Source organism: Pelodiscus sinensis, chromosome 4 (assembly GCF_052426305.1).
Source record: "Pelodiscus sinensis isolate ZL-2025 chromosome 4, ASM5242630v1, whole genome shotgun sequence".
In the NCBI taxonomy this organism is placed as follows: domain Eukaryota; kingdom Metazoa; phylum Chordata; order Testudines; family Trionychidae; genus Pelodiscus; species Pelodiscus sinensis.
In genome coordinates, this window is record NC_143055.1 from 25,808,655 (window position 1) to 25,826,787 (window position 18,133).

The 18,133-nt window shown below is 43.4% G+C and overlaps 1 protein-coding gene across 5 annotated transcripts in view; it reads left to right on the forward strand.

The window, feature by feature from the left end:
• The first annotated feature begins 931 nt into the window (after positions 1-931).
• STX18 (syntaxin 18) overlaps positions 932-18,133 on the forward strand; it is a 117,291-nt gene continuing 100,089 nt past the window's right edge. For 2 of the 5 annotated variants that reach the window (XM_006128191.5, XM_075930746.2), the window contains exon 1: positions 933-1,218. In XM_006128191.5, the coding sequence (XP_006128253.2) occupies positions 1,057-1,218 (162 nt within the window). In that variant the 5' untranslated portion in view covers positions 933-1,056. Of the gene's footprint in view, positions 1,219-18,133 lie in introns of all 5 variants that reach the window. The other 3 variants (XM_075930747.2, XM_006128192.5, XM_089777805.1) reach the window with 3 other exon arrangements.

Genomic DNA, 18,133 nt, shown 5'->3' on the forward strand with positions numbered 1-18,133 from the left:
CATTTCTCTAACTTGCTAAGGTCATTTTGAATTAAAAACTGGAAGGGACCTTGAAAGGTCATCAAGTCCAGTCCCCTGCCTTCACAGCAGGACCAGGTACCATCCCTGACAAATTTTTGCCCCAAATAGCCTGCACAAGAATTGAACTCACAACCCTAGCTTTAGCAAGCCAATGCTCAAACCACTGAGCTATCCCTCCCCCCTTAGTTTCACTAGGGCTCACTCCTCCCCACCACAACTGTATAGGGGCCTCATTGTAGAATGAAAGGTCACTCTCTTCCCCCAGTGAGACAGTCTGCCTGTGGCATGGAGAGTGATAACCCCATGGGTACTGGAACAGAGGATCTCACTGGGGATGGAGGGGAGACTCATACCCCTTCCCCTGCAGCAGTGAAAGATTTCCTGGAGGCTCACCCCCTGCACACTGAGGCAATGAGGGGCTCCCCTCTCCCCCCACCACCAGGGCAGTGCAGTAAGGTAACCTTGCAGGCTCGCCCCCCCCTACACCCACACCACTGGGGCACTGCAGGCTCTCCCTGGGGGCTCCCCCCACACCCACACTGGGCACTGCAGGCACTCCCTGGGGGTTCCCCCCACACCCACACTGGGGCACTGCAGGCGCTCCCTGGGGGCTCCCCCCACATCCACACTGGGCACTGCAGGCTCTCCTTGGGGATTCCTCCCACACCCACACTGGGCACTGGGGGCTCTCCTTGGGGATTCCCCCCACACCCACACTGGGGGCTCTCCCTGGGGGTTCCCCCCACACCCACACTGGGCACTGGGGGCTCTCCCTGGGGGTTCCCCCCACACCCGCACTGGGGGCTCCCCTCACGCCCACACTGGGGCACTGCAGCGGGGTTTCCGCGGGGCGGGGGCCTGGGAACGTGCCAGTTGCACTTTGTGCCACCCCAGCGGCTCTGCGCTCCCTGGCGGCTCGGGGCGGCGCCGGGGCGGATAAGGCGGCGGAACCCTGCACGGCGGCCGGAGTTGTGCGGGGAGGACTGTGCGGGTGACCCACGCGGGGCCGGCGTGCGAGGCGGCAGCGGGGTCGCTATGGCCGCGGACATCACGCTGCTGTTCAAAGCCAGCGTGAAGACGGTGAAGACCCGGAACAAGGCGCTGGGGGTCCCGGTCGGCGAGAGCGGCCGGGATGAGCTGCTCAAACGGGGCAGCCAGCGGCCCAAGAGCGACTTCTCCTGCCGGGCCCGCGAGGTGGTGAGTGCGGGGGAGGGGGTGGCGTGGAGGTAACAGAGCAACTGCCCGTCTGCACAGCGAGCCCCATCTCAGCTACAGGTGCCCCGCAGCTCGGTGCCATGCAAAGCGGAGGGGGGAGGAGAGTCTCTTATCCCCCCCCCTCCGCCCCGTAGTCTTTTCCTTCGTGCACTTGGCAGCCCCCTCCCCTGCGTGTCGGTCTTTCCCCTTTACAGCCCCCGTGCATCCGCAGTGACCAGGCGGTGGCTCTGCGTGGCTGGTCGGGCTGCGGGGGGGGGGGGGGGCTTTTAAAAGTTCCCATTAAAACCAACGTGCTGGGCAAAAAAAAAAAAAAAAACCTCCCACAAACAACTGCCCGGTAGTCGTTCGTTTACTCTCGGTTGTTCGTGGGGGACTTTTACCCAGTAACAGGAGAGAAAGAACACAAAAACAAAATAATAGCCAGCAGTATGGTTTTCAAACTCAGCAATTGGTGGGGGACGCAGGAGAACCTAAAACTACTCTTGTCCTGACGCTTTAAAAAAAACTGATCAGCTTTCAGGCTGACATATCCCTTTAAAACTAAGCCCTCCCCCAAGTGACTTGGCAGAGGTAAGGCATGTATATTGCTTATAATGACACGTAGCAGTCTCTGGTGATGTTATATAGCCTCTATGCTGTATTCATTATTAGGGTTAATTCTGTTGCATGCGAGTACCAGAATTCCTCCTTTTTTGTAGCCCCTGCTCCTGCAAACATTTATGCTTGAACGTAAATTTACTCAGAAGAATAGTGACATAGTAGTTACTAGATCTATTCTTGTGACTACAGTTAAATATACTATGTGCACAATTAGGTTTTCAGAATTGGGGCCATATAACTGTTGAAGATGTATGTGTATGTTCTGTGTGCAGATAAATATTACATGCTGTACTAATACAGTGTCCTAACCATGTCATAAATTGTATTCACAATGAACTCTTGAGAGCTTTACCTGTCTTCTGTTCATTAATCTCTCTCCAGATTTTAGGCTATCATTCCAACCCATTGAACAGCTTTAATGAATTGACACTTTTTAAAATCAACTACCAGAGATATTTTTTTTGCTGGAGTTGCAGTTTTTAAAACAGTAGGCTAAATTAAATCATGATTCAAATTATGAAGCCAGTGGAGTTGTACCTCTATACACTAGAGCTAAAGTAACCTGATAGATATAAACAAAAATATATAGCCTGCAGCTATTGGAAACAAAAATATGTGTATTAGAGAATATATTAAGAAATATTGACACTTTTTCTGGAGGGTGTCAGCAGAATTGCACTTTTTGGCATAATGTCATGGGGATATTTTACTTTTGACAATATTGGTTATTTGCAGAAGAATGAATTTAGAGGTGGGAGCTAGGGATGTAATAGTGTAGTTGATTAACTAATTAACTGATAAGCAAAAGGTTATAGGTTAATGCTATAGAAGACATGCATTTCCCTCTTTCTCTCTTCCTGCCAGTAAATTTCTGAGTCCTGGCTTGTGATGGGTCCAGGACATACCCCTACTGTGGCTCTGCATTTAATGTGTATTAGAAGCCAGCCAGGCAGGCAACCCAGTTCAGTTCTGGCTCATGCCAGGTTTGGGAGCTTAGACCCCCACTAGACACGGGCTGCTGCCACCCTGTGCTGCTACCTCTTTATCAGAGGCAGCAGCACGGAGCAACAGGCAGCTGGTCTGCGAGTGAAGCTTGTTTTTAAACTGACTTCCCTTGCGGACCAGTGTCTGCCTGGCACCCTTTGCTGCTACCTCTGATACAGTGGCTGCCAGGCCTGCCCCCAGGGACTGTAGAATAGTTGACTAACTGATAAGAATTCATGAGGTTACTCGACTACAGGGCATCCTTGCTATAAGTTGCCCCAGTATATGTTGCTTCTGAGCTGGCGTCATTGATGCTTGTGGGAACTGTTCCGTTTTAAGTCCTCCCATTCTCTGTTCTGCACTAATTGGTCTTTTTTTTAATGACGGAAACGGATGTTAGTCACAGGAAGAAAATTCCTCGCTTTACATCCCTTTGCTATACGTCTACTTTTTTTTTAAATGTATCTTGGATGTACAGTGCGGATGCCCTATATTCAGTTAACCAATATTTAGCATGAGAGAGCCTCTGAAATAAATATTCTAATTAGAAGTAGTAATGATCCTTTTTATTCAGTTATTTATGCACTGAGACTTTGCAATCTAGCATAGGTGGTAACATTATTTAAATTAAAATCTGATTTAAAGACTATTATGTTAATTTAAAATAATTAATAAAGTTACAGTGGCAGTTTGACTTTATCAGAACTGGAAGCTTGTCTCAGGAAATCTCTCATCTTGAATCACTTAAACCTGTAGTCATAAGCACAAGAAAACTTCATATTCCAGGCTTCTGGGCAATAGCATGAGTGCATTCTAGGCAAGTGGAACTGTCAGATATCCTGATAGAAATGTAGCCGTGTTAGTCTGGTGTAGCTGAAACAAAATACAGGACTAAGTAGCACTTTAAAGACTAACAAGATGGTTTATTAGATGATGAGCTTTCGTGGGCCAGACCCACTATTTGATCTGAGGAAGTGGGTCTGTCCCACGAAAGCTCATCATCTAATAAACCATCTTGTTAGTCTTTAAAGTGCTACATAGTCCTGTATTTTGTGTCAGATATCCTGTCTGCCAAACAAGTACAATGGGGTTGATTGGTAGTGGATGCCTAAAACCATGCACAACAATACTGAGATGCCTCTCAGTGACGGAGTTTTCATGCACTAAGGTGACATTCAGAGAGCAATAGAGCTGAGTTTTCAATTTGAGTAGAAGAAGGGATGAATTTAACTGATCTCAGCCACATAGCAATTTCTTCAGAAATGAGTTGAACCAAAGATAAGTGTTCTGCTAAGCATGCCTGACCCTGAGTTGCAGTTTCAACATGATGCCTGATCAGTTGTCTCTGGCGATTTCCCAGGAGAGATTGGATAGGTTCTTTTCAGGTACTTTAAGTGTTTCAAAGTGTTTTTGCCAGAATGGCAACCAGCAGTTTTATTTTCCAGCCAAACCAGAGTAGGGATGTTAAATGTCGGTTAATTGAATGGTCGAGTAATCTCATGAAATTTGATTGGTTAGTCGACTATTCTATAGTCCCTGGGGCGGGGCCAGCAGCCACTGTTTCAGAGGCAGTAGCGTGGGGTGCCAGGTGGGAGCTGGTCCACAAGAGGCGCCAGTTTGAAAACCAGCTCCCCTTGCAAACCAACTGCCTGTCGCCCTGTGCAGCTGCTTCTGAGAAAAAGGCAGCAGTGCGGGGTGGAAGCACTCCCTGTCTGGGGGAGGGGGTCTGAGCTCCTGAACCCGGCACAAGCCAGAACTGAGCTGAGTTGCCTGCTTGCCCAGCTTTTAATACATTTGAAATGCAGAGCTGCAGCAGAGGTAGGTCGCAAGCCAGGACTGAGAAATTCTCTGTCAGGGAGAGGAGGAAGAGGGAAATGCGTGTAATATATAGCATTAACCTACAAACTTATCTGTTAATCGGTTAACTGACTATACTATTACATCTGTAAATCAGAGTAGGATGTTAGTTTCCAAGGGCAGAGGGGCATAGGAGCTGGTGCTGGGGGGAGCCAGCTTAAAACCCGGTTCTCCCTAGCACTGACTCCGCAGCACCCACTCCCAGATGCTGTGCCTCTTCCTTTTAAATGTATTAAGAGCCTGCCAGCTTTTAATACATTTAAAAGGCTAGAGCGCAGTGGGGGGACCCAACGCGAGCCGAGAGAGCTGATTCCTGCCTCGCGCTGAGTTCCTCCTCTGTGCTCCAGCCTTTTAAATGTATTAAGAGCCAGCAGGCTTTTAATACATTTAAGAGGCTGGAGCACAGCATCTGGGAGTGGGTGCGAGCCAGGAATAAGCTGATTCCCGGCTCGTACCCAGTCCCTGTGACCCTTCCGCCTCCTCGGCCCCCCATGGAGACGATGCTGGGAGGAATCATCTTTTAAGCCGGCTCCCCCCAGTGCTAGCTCCTGCTCCTTCCTCCCAGTTGCCTCTGATAGAAGCATCTAGCAGGCCGGGGGAGTAACTAGTTGAGGGACTAAGTCGACTATCTGATAAGCTTTTTTTTTTTTTTTTTTTTTTAAATCAGAGAGGCGACTAGTCATTAACATCCCAGCTCTTACTACACTTAAAATGCAGAGCCACAGTGTGGGTGGTTCCCGGAGCCGGCACGTGACAGGACTGTGCAGTCCCAGCTTGCACCAACTCCAGGAGTTACGCTCACTGTGGCTTTGCAGAGTGGCTCCCCTTATCGACTACACGAATAGTCGATACAAATTGTATCAACTACACAATTAACTAAATAACTGCTCCTTAACATCATTACTCAAAATACAACTTGGAAAATTACTAACTGTGCACGTGTTTTATAATTATTTGTAAACATAAAAGTAGACTTTGAGAGAAAAAGGCATTTGAATTTTTGTGTTTAAAGAAAATAAAAACTTATTGGTATTTTGTTGTCAGAATGCTCTTTAATTGCCCCCTCTCACCGCAGTAGGTAGGCGCTCGCTCGCTCGCGCTCTCTCTCTCTCTCTCTCTCTCTCTCTCACACACACACACATGCACTCTTACTGAAATAATATGATATTGAAATATAAAGATGAAGACTGGCTAAATGGTAAAATTGAGAGCATTGTTAGATTTTTAATAATTTTATGGATAGTTAATGAGTTTAGACAAGGTAACATTTTGGTCAAGGCCTCACTCGTACGAGTGTGGTTTTGGTAGTTCTCCTTTTTTGTATAGAATTGCTCTTTTGATTAAAATGTTATTACTGCTAACAAGACAAAATAATATTGTTTGGAATAGTTTAGGTAACAAGTAGAGATTTTCAAAAGCTTCAGAGGGGTAATCAAGTTAGTCTGTAACTGGAAAAACTTAAACAATGAATAGTCTTGCAGCACCTTAGAAACTAACAAAACAAAGTACATGTTTTGTTAGTTTCCAAGATGCTGCAAGACTATTAGTTGTTCTTTAAATTTTTCAAGTAGGGATTTGTTAGTGTACACAATTAAACGGTTACACATGAGCTCATTGGTTAACTGTCATGGTTACATGGGCCTGACATTCTAGCCACCTTTTAATCCATTTTACAGTCCATTTATCTAATCCATACTCCCTTAATTTGCTGACCAGAGTATTGTGGGAGATCGTATCAAAAGCTTTGCTAAAGTCAAGGATATCACATCCACTGACTTCCCCATATCCACAGAGCCAGGTACCTCATCATAGAAGCTAATCAGATTGGTCTGGCATGACTTGCCCTTTGTGAATCCATCTATTCCTTCCCCCCTCCTGCATGTAATCCCCCTAGATTTGAACATCCCTAGTAACAAGCATATAAACCTCTAATTACAAGAAACTTCTTTACAAGGAACACTCAGGAACAAAAAAATGACAAACAGCAAAAGCTGTGTAAATTGAAGCATGGGCATGCATATTGTACAGGTTGCCTAAAACAAATGCTTAATGTTGATTGGAGAAAGGTGAACAAGGCTTAAATTGGAAAAATATTGGATCAGAAATTGAAGGAACAGGACTGAGAAATACAGGCCAGAGGTCGCCTAAATTGGTTGGGCTTGTGACTCTTGTGTTCTACTTTACACTTCTAACATTGGCTTCCCTGGATGTGGAAAAGTCTAAGATGTCTTATTGCCAATTCTGGGTTTTTTGGGATTGTGACCTAAGACTTTTGGAGTATTAAAAAGGCATAGGAAGTTGAAGAGAGCTCCTAGTTATGGTATTGAAGAAAATAACAAAGGTAAGAAAACACGTTCTCATTCCTTCTTTATGACTATGTTAAACAGTTTATTATCTCCCATAGAGGGGGCTATGATAGAAAAGTCTGAAGGGCAGCAGCTGATGATGTGGTAGAAAAGACTTTTAAGAGTAATGTGAACTGGAAATACAAAAACTCCCTTAAAAAGTGAGTTTGTATTGAAGAATTATATGTAATGAACTTGTCCCGTAAACACAAGTTAAAAGGAGTTAATCCTGCAAACCGTTAAAAGTAGAATTTAAAAAGTTGTGGGCAAGTGGCAGCCTCAGTATTTGTTCTTCATAAAAATCACTTACTGTATTATGAGAGTGAGAAACATAGACTGCGTGTCATAGGAAGACAAAATGTATCGTAATATGCCAAATAGAGAATTTAAAAATGTAAGGACACTGGCCCTGTTGTTGCACTCTCCCCAGTTGCCTTTTTGAGAAGAAGAGAATGATGAGCTTGATTTGTGTTCTCCCTCTTCTCATCCCAGAGAACTCTTCTGTTAAAATGCTGGCCACTGGTAATTTTCTTGGTTTATAGACCTCTCAAATTGTTTGTTAAAAAGTTTTGAGTTTAAATCATGGAAGGATAAATACGTTGTTGGACTCTTCTCACCATCCAGATCCATGAAAACATTTATGTTAAGTTTTGCGAGAAACAGAGAAAATGTTCAAGTAAAATTGCAGCTTGGGAATGTGAATAACTTAAATGTGTCCATCAGCTCACAGTCTGCAATATACAAAGGAAAAACTTCAAGAATGTCAATCCCCATTTAAAGGGGAATGCAAAATGAATGTGTTTTTTAATAGAATTCCACTAGAATCCATTGGCCTTAACAGTCAAAGTTAAATGTCTTCATTATTTTAAACATAGAAAAAAAGATAAGAGTTACTTATTTTACAAGTTAAAAAACTTTTCCATGTTATGCACACATGAAAAAATAGGGGTAGGAAAAGGCAAACCTAAAACTTATAAATACCTTTAGGTAAATTATTAAATATATTTTAAAAATTAGTCATTTATTTAGTAGTGTTTCTTTTGTTATTAGTCATTCAAAATAAACAGATTCCTGGATGAGCTCCATCTAAAGCAGGGCTACTCAACACGAGACCTGTAGGCCACATGCGGCCCGCAGCCCATTTGTTTGCGGCCCGCAATGTAGTTTGGGTTTACGTGGGGCTCAACGTTTGCTCTGCGGGTGGGAGCCAAAACAAAAAGTAGTCAATATAATGGTCTTCTGTTGATATGCGTTTTAGTAGTTAAATTCCTTGACTGTGATTGCTCATTGAAAGTTCTGTCGTATGGGTGGAAATCGGGTAAATATTGCATTTTATTAATATCAGCAGAACTGACTTACATGGGGCCTGTATGTTTCATAGCCTTGCCTTAATCTTTGTAATCATGCCCATCAGTGTGAAAGAAGCTATTTGCATGTATATGCAACCACACTTAAATTGCAGCCCTTGGCATGTGCTGTGTCATTGTAGCCCTGATCTAAAGTGCGGTAACTAAATCAATTTTTTGTTTTTGTTTTTTATAGAATCAACAGTTGATCTCTGGCAAACTGTGTCTCCCCCCTATCCCCCTGCCCCCCCCCCCCCCCCCCCCCCGTGACTAAACCTAATAGTGTTTTCTATATTTCTGACTCATCTTGGTATGTTACATTTTTCATTGTATTTGCTTTGCAGAACTCTAGTTTTTGCTGCTTACCTTATTTTATATGTTGTATGTTCTGTATCATGTAACCATCTCTTTATAATTTTTCTTGCTTCTGCAACAGTTTTCAGCTCCTTCTGGATTCCCGAGTGTTTTCAGACCAGCTGAAAGAGAGAATTTGTCCAGCATGTCCTGAGTTGGCCTTGAGGCCTCCTCTCAGTGGGGCATGCATAATAGTGTTCCAAAGGAAGCCTCCCTGGGCTTTATCATGTCCCGAAAACATCTCCTCTCAAGCCAGAGGAGTAGTAGTTCTACTTTAAGGCCCTCCTGTAGAGCTGAGTCCATTGCCTTGTCTCTGAGAGTAAGTTCAGCCACCTTGAAGGAAAAACTGATTTCCATCACTTATACCTATGATATGATATCCTTTCAGTCATTACCTAAGCTTCATTACTATAGTTGAGGAGGGGGATGTAGATTGCACTGCAAACCAGTAACTTTGAGAACTCAGCTCTTGTTTCTCCACCATGTGTAAGGGGACTGTTAGCCCCTTACTAAAACTCAGTGGGAGTTTTTGGTTGGCCAGCTCCCAGTACCAAAAGGGGAAGAGTCCATGAGAAATCAGGGCCCTGAGACTGACAGTCCCCAGGGAAAATGGGAAGAGGCCAACACTCCAGGTCAGCCTGATTGACTGGTTGGGCAGGCCAATGAGGGAATTAGAAGGCCAGGTCCCGTCCTCTGTGTGAGCTGGGATTTTCTGGGTCTCTGAGTCAAAAGGGGAGAGAGCTAAGAAGAGCAGCAAGAGGTCCAAGCTGTGCTGAAGAGCAGACCTGCAGTGACAGAGCCAGAGGCCATACAGCCCACAGAGCACAGACCCTGTGCTAAGAAGTAGATCTGCAGTGACCAGACTCAAAGGGGTCAGAGAAACAACACAAGAAGCTGGAGGCTGACAAAGCAGCATAGTCTGGAGCTGGGACCAGCAAAGGGGGGAAAGAGGCTCTGGGCAGGAAGATGCCACCAGCCAAGAGGCCCTGCAGGCCAGACTTGGAGAGGGATTGTAACTCCAACTGGAAAAGGGGTCCTACCACCTAGAGCCTGAAGTTGTGTGGTCACTGCCAGATCAAGCAAGTCCAACCTGCAGCTCCCCGCAGCACAGCCAGGAACTGAGAGAGAGCCCTGGGACTTATAAGGAACAGACTGTGGACTGTCCTTACACTCTGCAAACTGCTGTTTGTGATGTCCCCGTGCTACAGAGTGGGACTGTGTGTTCTCTTTTAACCTTTCTCATTTTTTCCTTATTCTTTTCTTTTTAATCAGTTGCTGTTTAATAAATTGTATTTGCTTTGAACTGTATGTAATGATCAGTGGGTCAAGAAAGCATCCAGTGTGAAGAGAACACCCCAGAGTGGGGACACCCTAACACTTGCCCTAAGTGACTACAAGGTCGGGGATTGAGCCCTAGAAAACCTGGGCTCAGAGTTTTTGTGATTTTTGAGGACTCTGCTACTCGGGAGAGTGAAAGGGGAGCCCTCAGACAGGGAGGTCTTTGGGTAAAAGAAGTGGGAGTGGGGACTCAGATCCTTTTGCTGGTTCATTTCACTGGGGTAGTATAGAAGACAAGAAAGTCCCCCACAGTAGCGGGACCATTCCCCCGCTTACACATGGGTCAGAACAGTGCCTGCATCGCCGCTGTTGCATCAATCCACTGGTCAGGTTCTCACTTGTGCTTACTATCACTTGTGAACAAGACCCATAGGCACTCAAACTCTTCCACTAAGGACAGCTGCTCTGTCATTGCCTGGAGGAAAAAGTCCATTTTCTTTTGGGAGAGAACCATGACCTCTGATTTGAAAGTGCTGAATCGCATCCAGGTAACTTCAGATTTGGCAGTGAAACATTTGAGTGTGCATCTAAGATGAGAATCTGAACAAGCAAGGAGGATAATATTATATACAAACAACAGTGATACTGAGTCCCCATACCAGATGTGCTCCAGAGTTTGGCTGCATCTTGAAATCCTGTCCATGAAAATCACGAGCAGGAGCACAGACAAGATGCAACCTTGGCGGAGTCTAATGCTCATCTTGAATGAACTGGACTTAATGCCAAGAATACAGATGCAACTCACTTCATGAATAGCAGGACAAGATAGCAGGACAAACGTGGCATTGGCACCTCATAGTCTTGCACCACTTCCCACAAGACATCTCCAAGAATATGGTCATATATTTTCTCCAGATCTACAAAACAAAGATAGACCAGATTAGCAAACGCTCATGACCTCTCTAACATCTGCATGAGAGCAAAGAGCTGGTCTGTTTTTCCATGGCTGGTACTGAATCTGCATTGTTCTTCCTGAAGCCAAGGTTTAAATAATGGGTGTACCCTCCTCTTCAATACCCTGCCATAGTCTTAGCTGAAGAGGCTGAGCAGTGTGATTTTTTTTTTTTTTCTTCCCTCTTCCCTGCTCCTCCCTCCCCCCAAAGGTGGAATACACTCGCTGGTCTCCTTTCTTAAAGATGGGTACCAGTTTTCAGGTCCAAAGATATTGCCCCTGCCTTCCATGCAACATGTTAACCACAATACTTAGACATTGTTCACCGATTTCCAGATATCTGGACAAATCTCATACACCGCTGCTGCAAAGGCACATTATTATTGTAGCAACTTCAAAAACAGAAAGAGATCTGATTTCACTGTGGGTTTCTGGCACTGTCTCCTGAAAGGGGGGCATGTCCACCAGGTTGAGGAGTTCCTCAAAGTGCTCCTTCTATCTCTCCTCAGTCGAGGTCAGTGCTTCACCACCCTTGCTAAGAACAGCCAGGGCAACATCCCACAAACCCCTACTAAGACAATGAATGGTTTGCCAGAATACTTTTGAGTCCAGTCGGTAGTTTCTCCATGGTCCTTTCAGACTTCTCCGAAGCCCGTGCTTTCACCTCGACAATCACCACAGCTACAGCCCTCTTCACTAGGATGATGATGTGGTTCTATCCCAGAATGGCAGCAGGAGGGATGGACCACAATGGACTGGCTCTGAACAATGGAAACTAGCTTGAAATTTTTCTTTTGAGTTTTATGTTTATTTGTAACAAAAATGTGAACATAAATTATCACAAAATAAAAATATTTTTATATCACACATTTTCAGTTAGAGATTAAAAGACCTTTATTAGTTTATAAATTGTAAAGCTATTCATATTTTGTTATATATTGTAAACATGTTTGTCCTGTTGAACACAAAAATATATAATGTGACCTTAGCAGTCCCTATAGCACAGTTGTCAATCTGGAAGAGCACAAAATATAGAGAATCCCACTGTGATGAATAATGTAATCCTGCTGAGAGGAAAAGTTGTAAACAGTTCATCCTTTAGGTGAATCAGTTGTTATTCCTGTGGCATAACTTTCCAAGTGAGGGGGATAAAAAATGTAAAAGGTCCACATTAATCAGTTAACAATAATACGCTTTTTCTGTAAACATTGTATTAATATTTTGCAAAATGATTTCTAAAATATTTGTTAAATTATTAATTTACTGCAATTAAAATCATAAGACAAGATAGTGTAAACCTACAGTTAACTGAAGCAGGCACTAAATTGAAGAAGACATTAGCTTCAGTTTCTATGTTGGTTCAGCCTGACTATTCATAACCATTTATGTTGGAACTAGCTGCTACAGCAGAAGCGCTGGCACATGCTCTGGGTCAGTATAGGAATTCACTTGTTACTTGGAGCCCTAGTGTTCATGCATCTCAAATATTAGCTACTCTAGAACAAATATACTTAGTGTAAAGAACATAGAGTGGCTACATTTGGAGCTGTTAAGAATTTTGCTTATATTGCCTTTGATTATCAATATCCTTCACACTGTTGGGCAGTTCTTATTATTGGCTAAGTATTAAGGGAAACCCCCCAAAAGGGATTAATCTGTTACTTAATCACAATAATGATAAAGCTGGAAATCATACTATAGCTAAGGCACTAATGTACAATGCAATAGGTTCATAATAGTAGCCCAATGTATGAGAATCTGTAACGCTGAAATGCTGGCTGTTCCCTCTGGGCAGCACTGTTGCTGAAATGCTGGCTGTTCCCTCTGGGTGGCCCGTGCTGCATGGGTAGTGTGGGGCCCACACGGCTGCTTGTGCCGCTTGCTCCCCCCTGACGGCCTGGCTGAGTGGCGCAGAAGTCAGCTGAGTGTCATGGCGGGAGGGGAAGGTGGGTGGGGTCTGGCTGTGTATGTGACCCCCCCCCCCCAGCAGACCAAGGGGACAGGAGCAAAGCCGCCCAGGCGGCGGGGGTCCCGGGCAAACGAGCAAAGCTTCTCCAGGGAGACAGGAGCAAAGCCACACGGGCGGCAGGGTCCCTCCGCCTGTGTGGTTTTGCTCAGGTCTCCCTGGTCTGCTGGGGGGGGGAGGGGGCGCAGCTAGTGCGCCCCCCACCCCAGCAGACCAGGCTTTCGTTGTGGGACGCCTCGGGTAGAGCAGCTGGGGTGCTGTCGGGTTGGTCCTGTGGGAACCTACCGGGCAGCGCCCCAGCTGTTCTGTCCCAGGCTCCAGATTCAGCCGCTGTTGAAACTGATCAGGCTGATTCCAGGAAGCTGGGGGCAGAGCAACTCTGCCTAGGGCTTCCTGTAGTCAGCCTCTGATCAGTTTCAGCAGCGGCTGAATCTGGAGAAAGTTCCGACTGCCTGTAATCTCAAAGATTATCACAGCTAGAGTTCAGAGGATATCAGTGTTAACTCTTTACTAAAGACTTGCAAGTTTGTTTTTTCACTTTCCCTTCCAATAATTGAAAAGGATGTTTGAGATAATAGTACATGTTTGTTCACTTTGAAGACACTATTTTTAAATGATGTGTCAGTGTCTCCCAGATGCTAGTAAGACATGTGGATGTTGGCAGACACCCCTTCTGGACTGCTGCACGGAAGTGCAAGCCAAATGGATGGGGCAATGCCATGCCTTAAGGGCTATATAACCTATCTGCGATATAGATCATAATGAGACAAGAACTCAAGAAAGGCCTTCTTTCAACTGCTCGGTATGGCTGAGAACCTGGAATGAACATAAAATATGCCACCCATGTGGGTAATGCAAAATACTGTCTCGTCACACAACAGTTAAAATGCAGTTATGTAGGAAAAGTATGCCCAATTAGTTCAATTACTGTTCAGAATTCAAAAGTGTAATTGGTTTAGTCAAAAATCATACCTATACCCACCGTTGTTGAACCAGTAGTAAAAAAAATAAATAAATCAGCCAAGCTTTGGTCATCGGGCTTTGCAGTTTCTCCTAACTTTACAATACATATTGCTAAAGTAAATACAGCAAACAATCAAATTGAACAAGAATTGTAGCTAGTTAGCTGGGGAGATCAAGTAAATATAGTGGGGAAACATCCAACTGTGACATATAGTTTTAAGATACATTTTTATGGATATAAGTGTTTGTAGTTTTAGGAGGGCTTATAATGTGTTGTGAGATAAGGCTAATGCTAAAGGCTTGGCCAAAGAAACATGAAAGAAAACAAGGTTTGACCCATATCCCCATACTCCATTGTGTAAAATAAGAATCACTCTGGAAAATACTATATTTCCAAAGATGACTGAGGGATGACTGTTGGGGAATGATAATTATTTCAGTCTTAAATTTAAGATACAGTCAAAATGCAAGACAGGGAAAATTACTACTAAGTGTTTTTTTTTAATTGCTTTTTTTGGGGGGGGGGTAATGATTTGCATACATAAGGCTGGACTTTGAGTGAGAGAGGCCTTTGGAAACCTATGATTAAAGAAGTTAAATGATGACATTTTGGGTTTAGAGTGCTCTTTAACTCTCCCATTTGAGTGATAATACATGCATAATGAATTGAGATATTGAAATATAAAAATGATAAATTGCTAAATAGTAAGATTAAAAGTGTTTTGTTTTTAGTGAGACATGTATGATTCTCCCCTTTCCCCCCAATTGTATGTGTTCCCTAAACATATTTACTGATTCCCCCCCAATTGTGTGTGTTCCCTAAACATATTTACTATGTTTATTTTATAGACTTGACTGTAATGGTTACTTAGTAATTCCCAAAAGAGAGTATATGCCTGCAAATGTAGCATATAGCATTTTTGATATGGTCAATTATACTCGTCGGTAGAAATTAATTAATGTGCTCAATTTTTGACTACAAGTTATTTTCAGTCCACTTTTTAAACTGTGGTAATGAGTTCAGGGTCTAATAAATTGAGCTCATAGCTGAAGTCGTTAGGGGGGAAAAAACAGATTTATTTCTCCCTCTCCTATTAAAAAGTTCATTATTTCATAACATAGTCCTTGAATATGAATGCTGTGTTTTGTACAGTACTTGCATACTTTTATTCTAAATTATGCATTTAAGTTGTGCTAAAAACATACTCTTTCCAGTACGAATGTCAGAATCTGCTTCATAACTGAGGTTGAAGGTTATGTATGATTTATTATCAGCTTGTTTGTTTTCTGTATTTTTACCTCCCACGCCCATCTCCTCTATTGCATTCCCTCCATCCTTCTTAGAGAAGAATTTTGTCCTAACGATTGAGGGAAGATATGAAGATCATATTGAAAGGAAGAAAAGGTAAAAGGAATAGGAGGAAATGATAGAGGAAAGATATTAAAATGATTTCAGAGTAGAATGAAAAGCTCTCATTCACACAGCTAATAGTCCCCATGTGTCTGTTTCTGGTTTCAGTGAAATTCCTTTAAGAAATAGTGTCAAGAACACTGTCCATGTATTTGGAAGATGTAGTTCTGAGCATCCTTATTTTGGAATCTTTTAAATGCCAGTTCAAATTCAGCAAGTTACTGTGACTCCCCCCCCCCCCCCCCCCCCCCCCGAGTTACTAAGCTATTTTACCACTGTGGGTACTCAACCATCCAGTGGCAGTGATGCATCCAAACTATTTCAAGTCTGCCATTCACTGTACTGAGAGCATATATCCTCTGTGATGGAGGATCCATTCATCTCCATCTCCATCTCCCTATCTCAGAGTTCCAGGGTCAACTTCTTTGGATGAGAGGGGTGAGAGGATTTGTTTTTCTCACTGGGTTTTAACTGTGGGTGGAACTACTGAGGCTCCTGTTGATAGAGTTAGAGCCACTGTAAAATCTTCTCCGCTGCTGGTTAGCAGTTGAATTGGCTCCTCCTCTGAATTGCTGACTTTATCCCTTACCTGTGGTAAGATGTGAGTTCAGTGGAGACTCAATTACAGGCTTCTGGCACATGATGGATTGAAGAAGAAAAGAGTATTTGGCCTCCTGCTTTCCTCAGAAAGGAGAGGGGGAGGAACATCAGAGGGAGCAGAAAGGGAATGAACTTAAGTAGAGGGAGAGGGGGAGAGAGAGTGTGTGTGGCAGGGGAGGACTGGAGAGAAAGTGGCATACTGAGGGTATATCTACACTGTGGGATATCCCGGAAAAACTCCGCCGGGTCAAGGGAATTTTTTTTTTTTTTTAAAGAAGTGCAAACGTGCTCCTTCGGAAGCCCTGTTTTCCTCATTCAATGAGGAAGAAGGGTTCTTCCAAAAGAGGGGGATTTTCCAAAATTTGGCCCAGTGTAAATGAGCCAAATTTCGGAAAAGTTTCTTCTGAAAAAAAAATCAGAAAGAGGTACACGAAAAACGGAGAACATTTTCAGTTGCTTTTTCCGAAATACAGCTGTAGTGTAGACTGAGCCTGAGTGAGACCCAAGGAGCTGGAGAGAACAGAAGAGGGGGAGAGACCACTGAATACACAGAGCAGGGAGATGGACACAACAAATAGGACAAATGAGAGAGAGAAAAGGGCATGGAGAGTGATGGAATGGGTCTTGAAATAGGAGAGAAAAATAGAAAAAAGGAAGCAAAGAAAAACCTAGAGAATGTTTAGGTTAATGGATGTTGTTCCAGTTATGCCTTATTTTTTATTATTATTATTATTCTGGTAGATATTAAGGGTTTTTTTCTAAATGTTGGGAGTAGGATGGCCTGACCATTTGGACCACTTTTATTATGTTAATAGTGCTGGCAGCTTTGGATTCTGCAGTTAAATAACTCACAAAAAAGACAAAAATGAAATGTATCAATGCAAAGAGAAAGCCAGCTTCATTCTTTAGAAAGTTATGATGTTGCTTGCTTTGAGAGAGGGCTGCTGATGAGGGGAGGGAGCAAAGAGGTAGCTGCTCTGGGTCCCAGTGATTTAAAATGACTTGGAGCTTTCACCTTCTGCCTCAACTGCAGCAGCAGTGGACCCCAGAGTCCTGGATTCTTTAAATTGATGCCAGAGCTCTGGACAGCATGGGCTCAGCCTTGCCCCTTCCACACAATGTCTTGTCCCTTTCAGGGGCCTGGAGCTGTGTCCCTGCATCTAGTCCTGGACCCAGCAGTCCTGTCAGCAGATGTACTTTGAGAATATCTCCTCTCTCTTTCTCCTTCAGGAGAGACCTGAAAGATTTAAATGATATAGGGGAGCAGAGGTAGGCCTGTACTCTTATATATGCTTATGGTATATGTCTCATATTTTGTAGCTTTATATTGATCTAAAAATCATGACTAGACAGGGAAGGATACCCTATTTGCTTGGGCATTTGTAGAATGCTGTTTGCCGTAGTATCTGCTGACTATAGAGGCAAGCCAAAGTGCTTTCCTTTCTCTAACAATGTCAGATAGATCGTAGATGTTAGCAACTTTGTGCTGTGAAATTTTTACCAAATTATCAGTAATACAACTGTGGCACTATAGATAGAGACTTGAGTAGTGAATATAAATTAAACTGTCAGCAACAAAATGAGAGTTTTTTTGTTTAGCTCTCAACAACAGTACAAAGGTAGGTGAGTAGGAAGTATTTATGTGGTCATTCATAGCTGAAAAAGTAAAGATACCATATTATGTAAACAAATAGTAATAAATCTTTGCTGTCGTCATGTGTTTAGGTAACATTTATAGCATACTGTTGTATTTTTGGAATTGTTTTGGGATGTGGTTTTTATCACCAGGGTTAGCTGTTGGGGTAATATCTCAATGTCAAGCTGTTTCTTTGTATTTTTGCTACCTAGTGGATTAAATTTCCTTTGGTTTCAGCATTGATGAAGAGATATTGTATGTCTCTAAAATATTGTGTAATGTTGTTAGTCTTGGGAGCTCCATGCCAGTACACCTGTAAAATGTTTTTCAGGGTGGAGAATAAGTAGATCAAGGATTGTAATTATAATTTTAGCAGTTACAGCAATTGAAGGGAAAAATTGTGGGGTGGGGAAGTGAAAAATGTCTCTAATAACTAAAATATTACAGTTTAAAATAATTGCTTAGAATGATAAATTGTGGCTACTTTATTGAAAATGTAAGTTCCTGCTTTCAGGGCAGTGGTGGCAAATCTTCCTCTCTGCCAAAAATAACACATTTGTTATGTGCCAACCTTTGACGTGTGGGTTTGGCCCTTCTCATCCTTT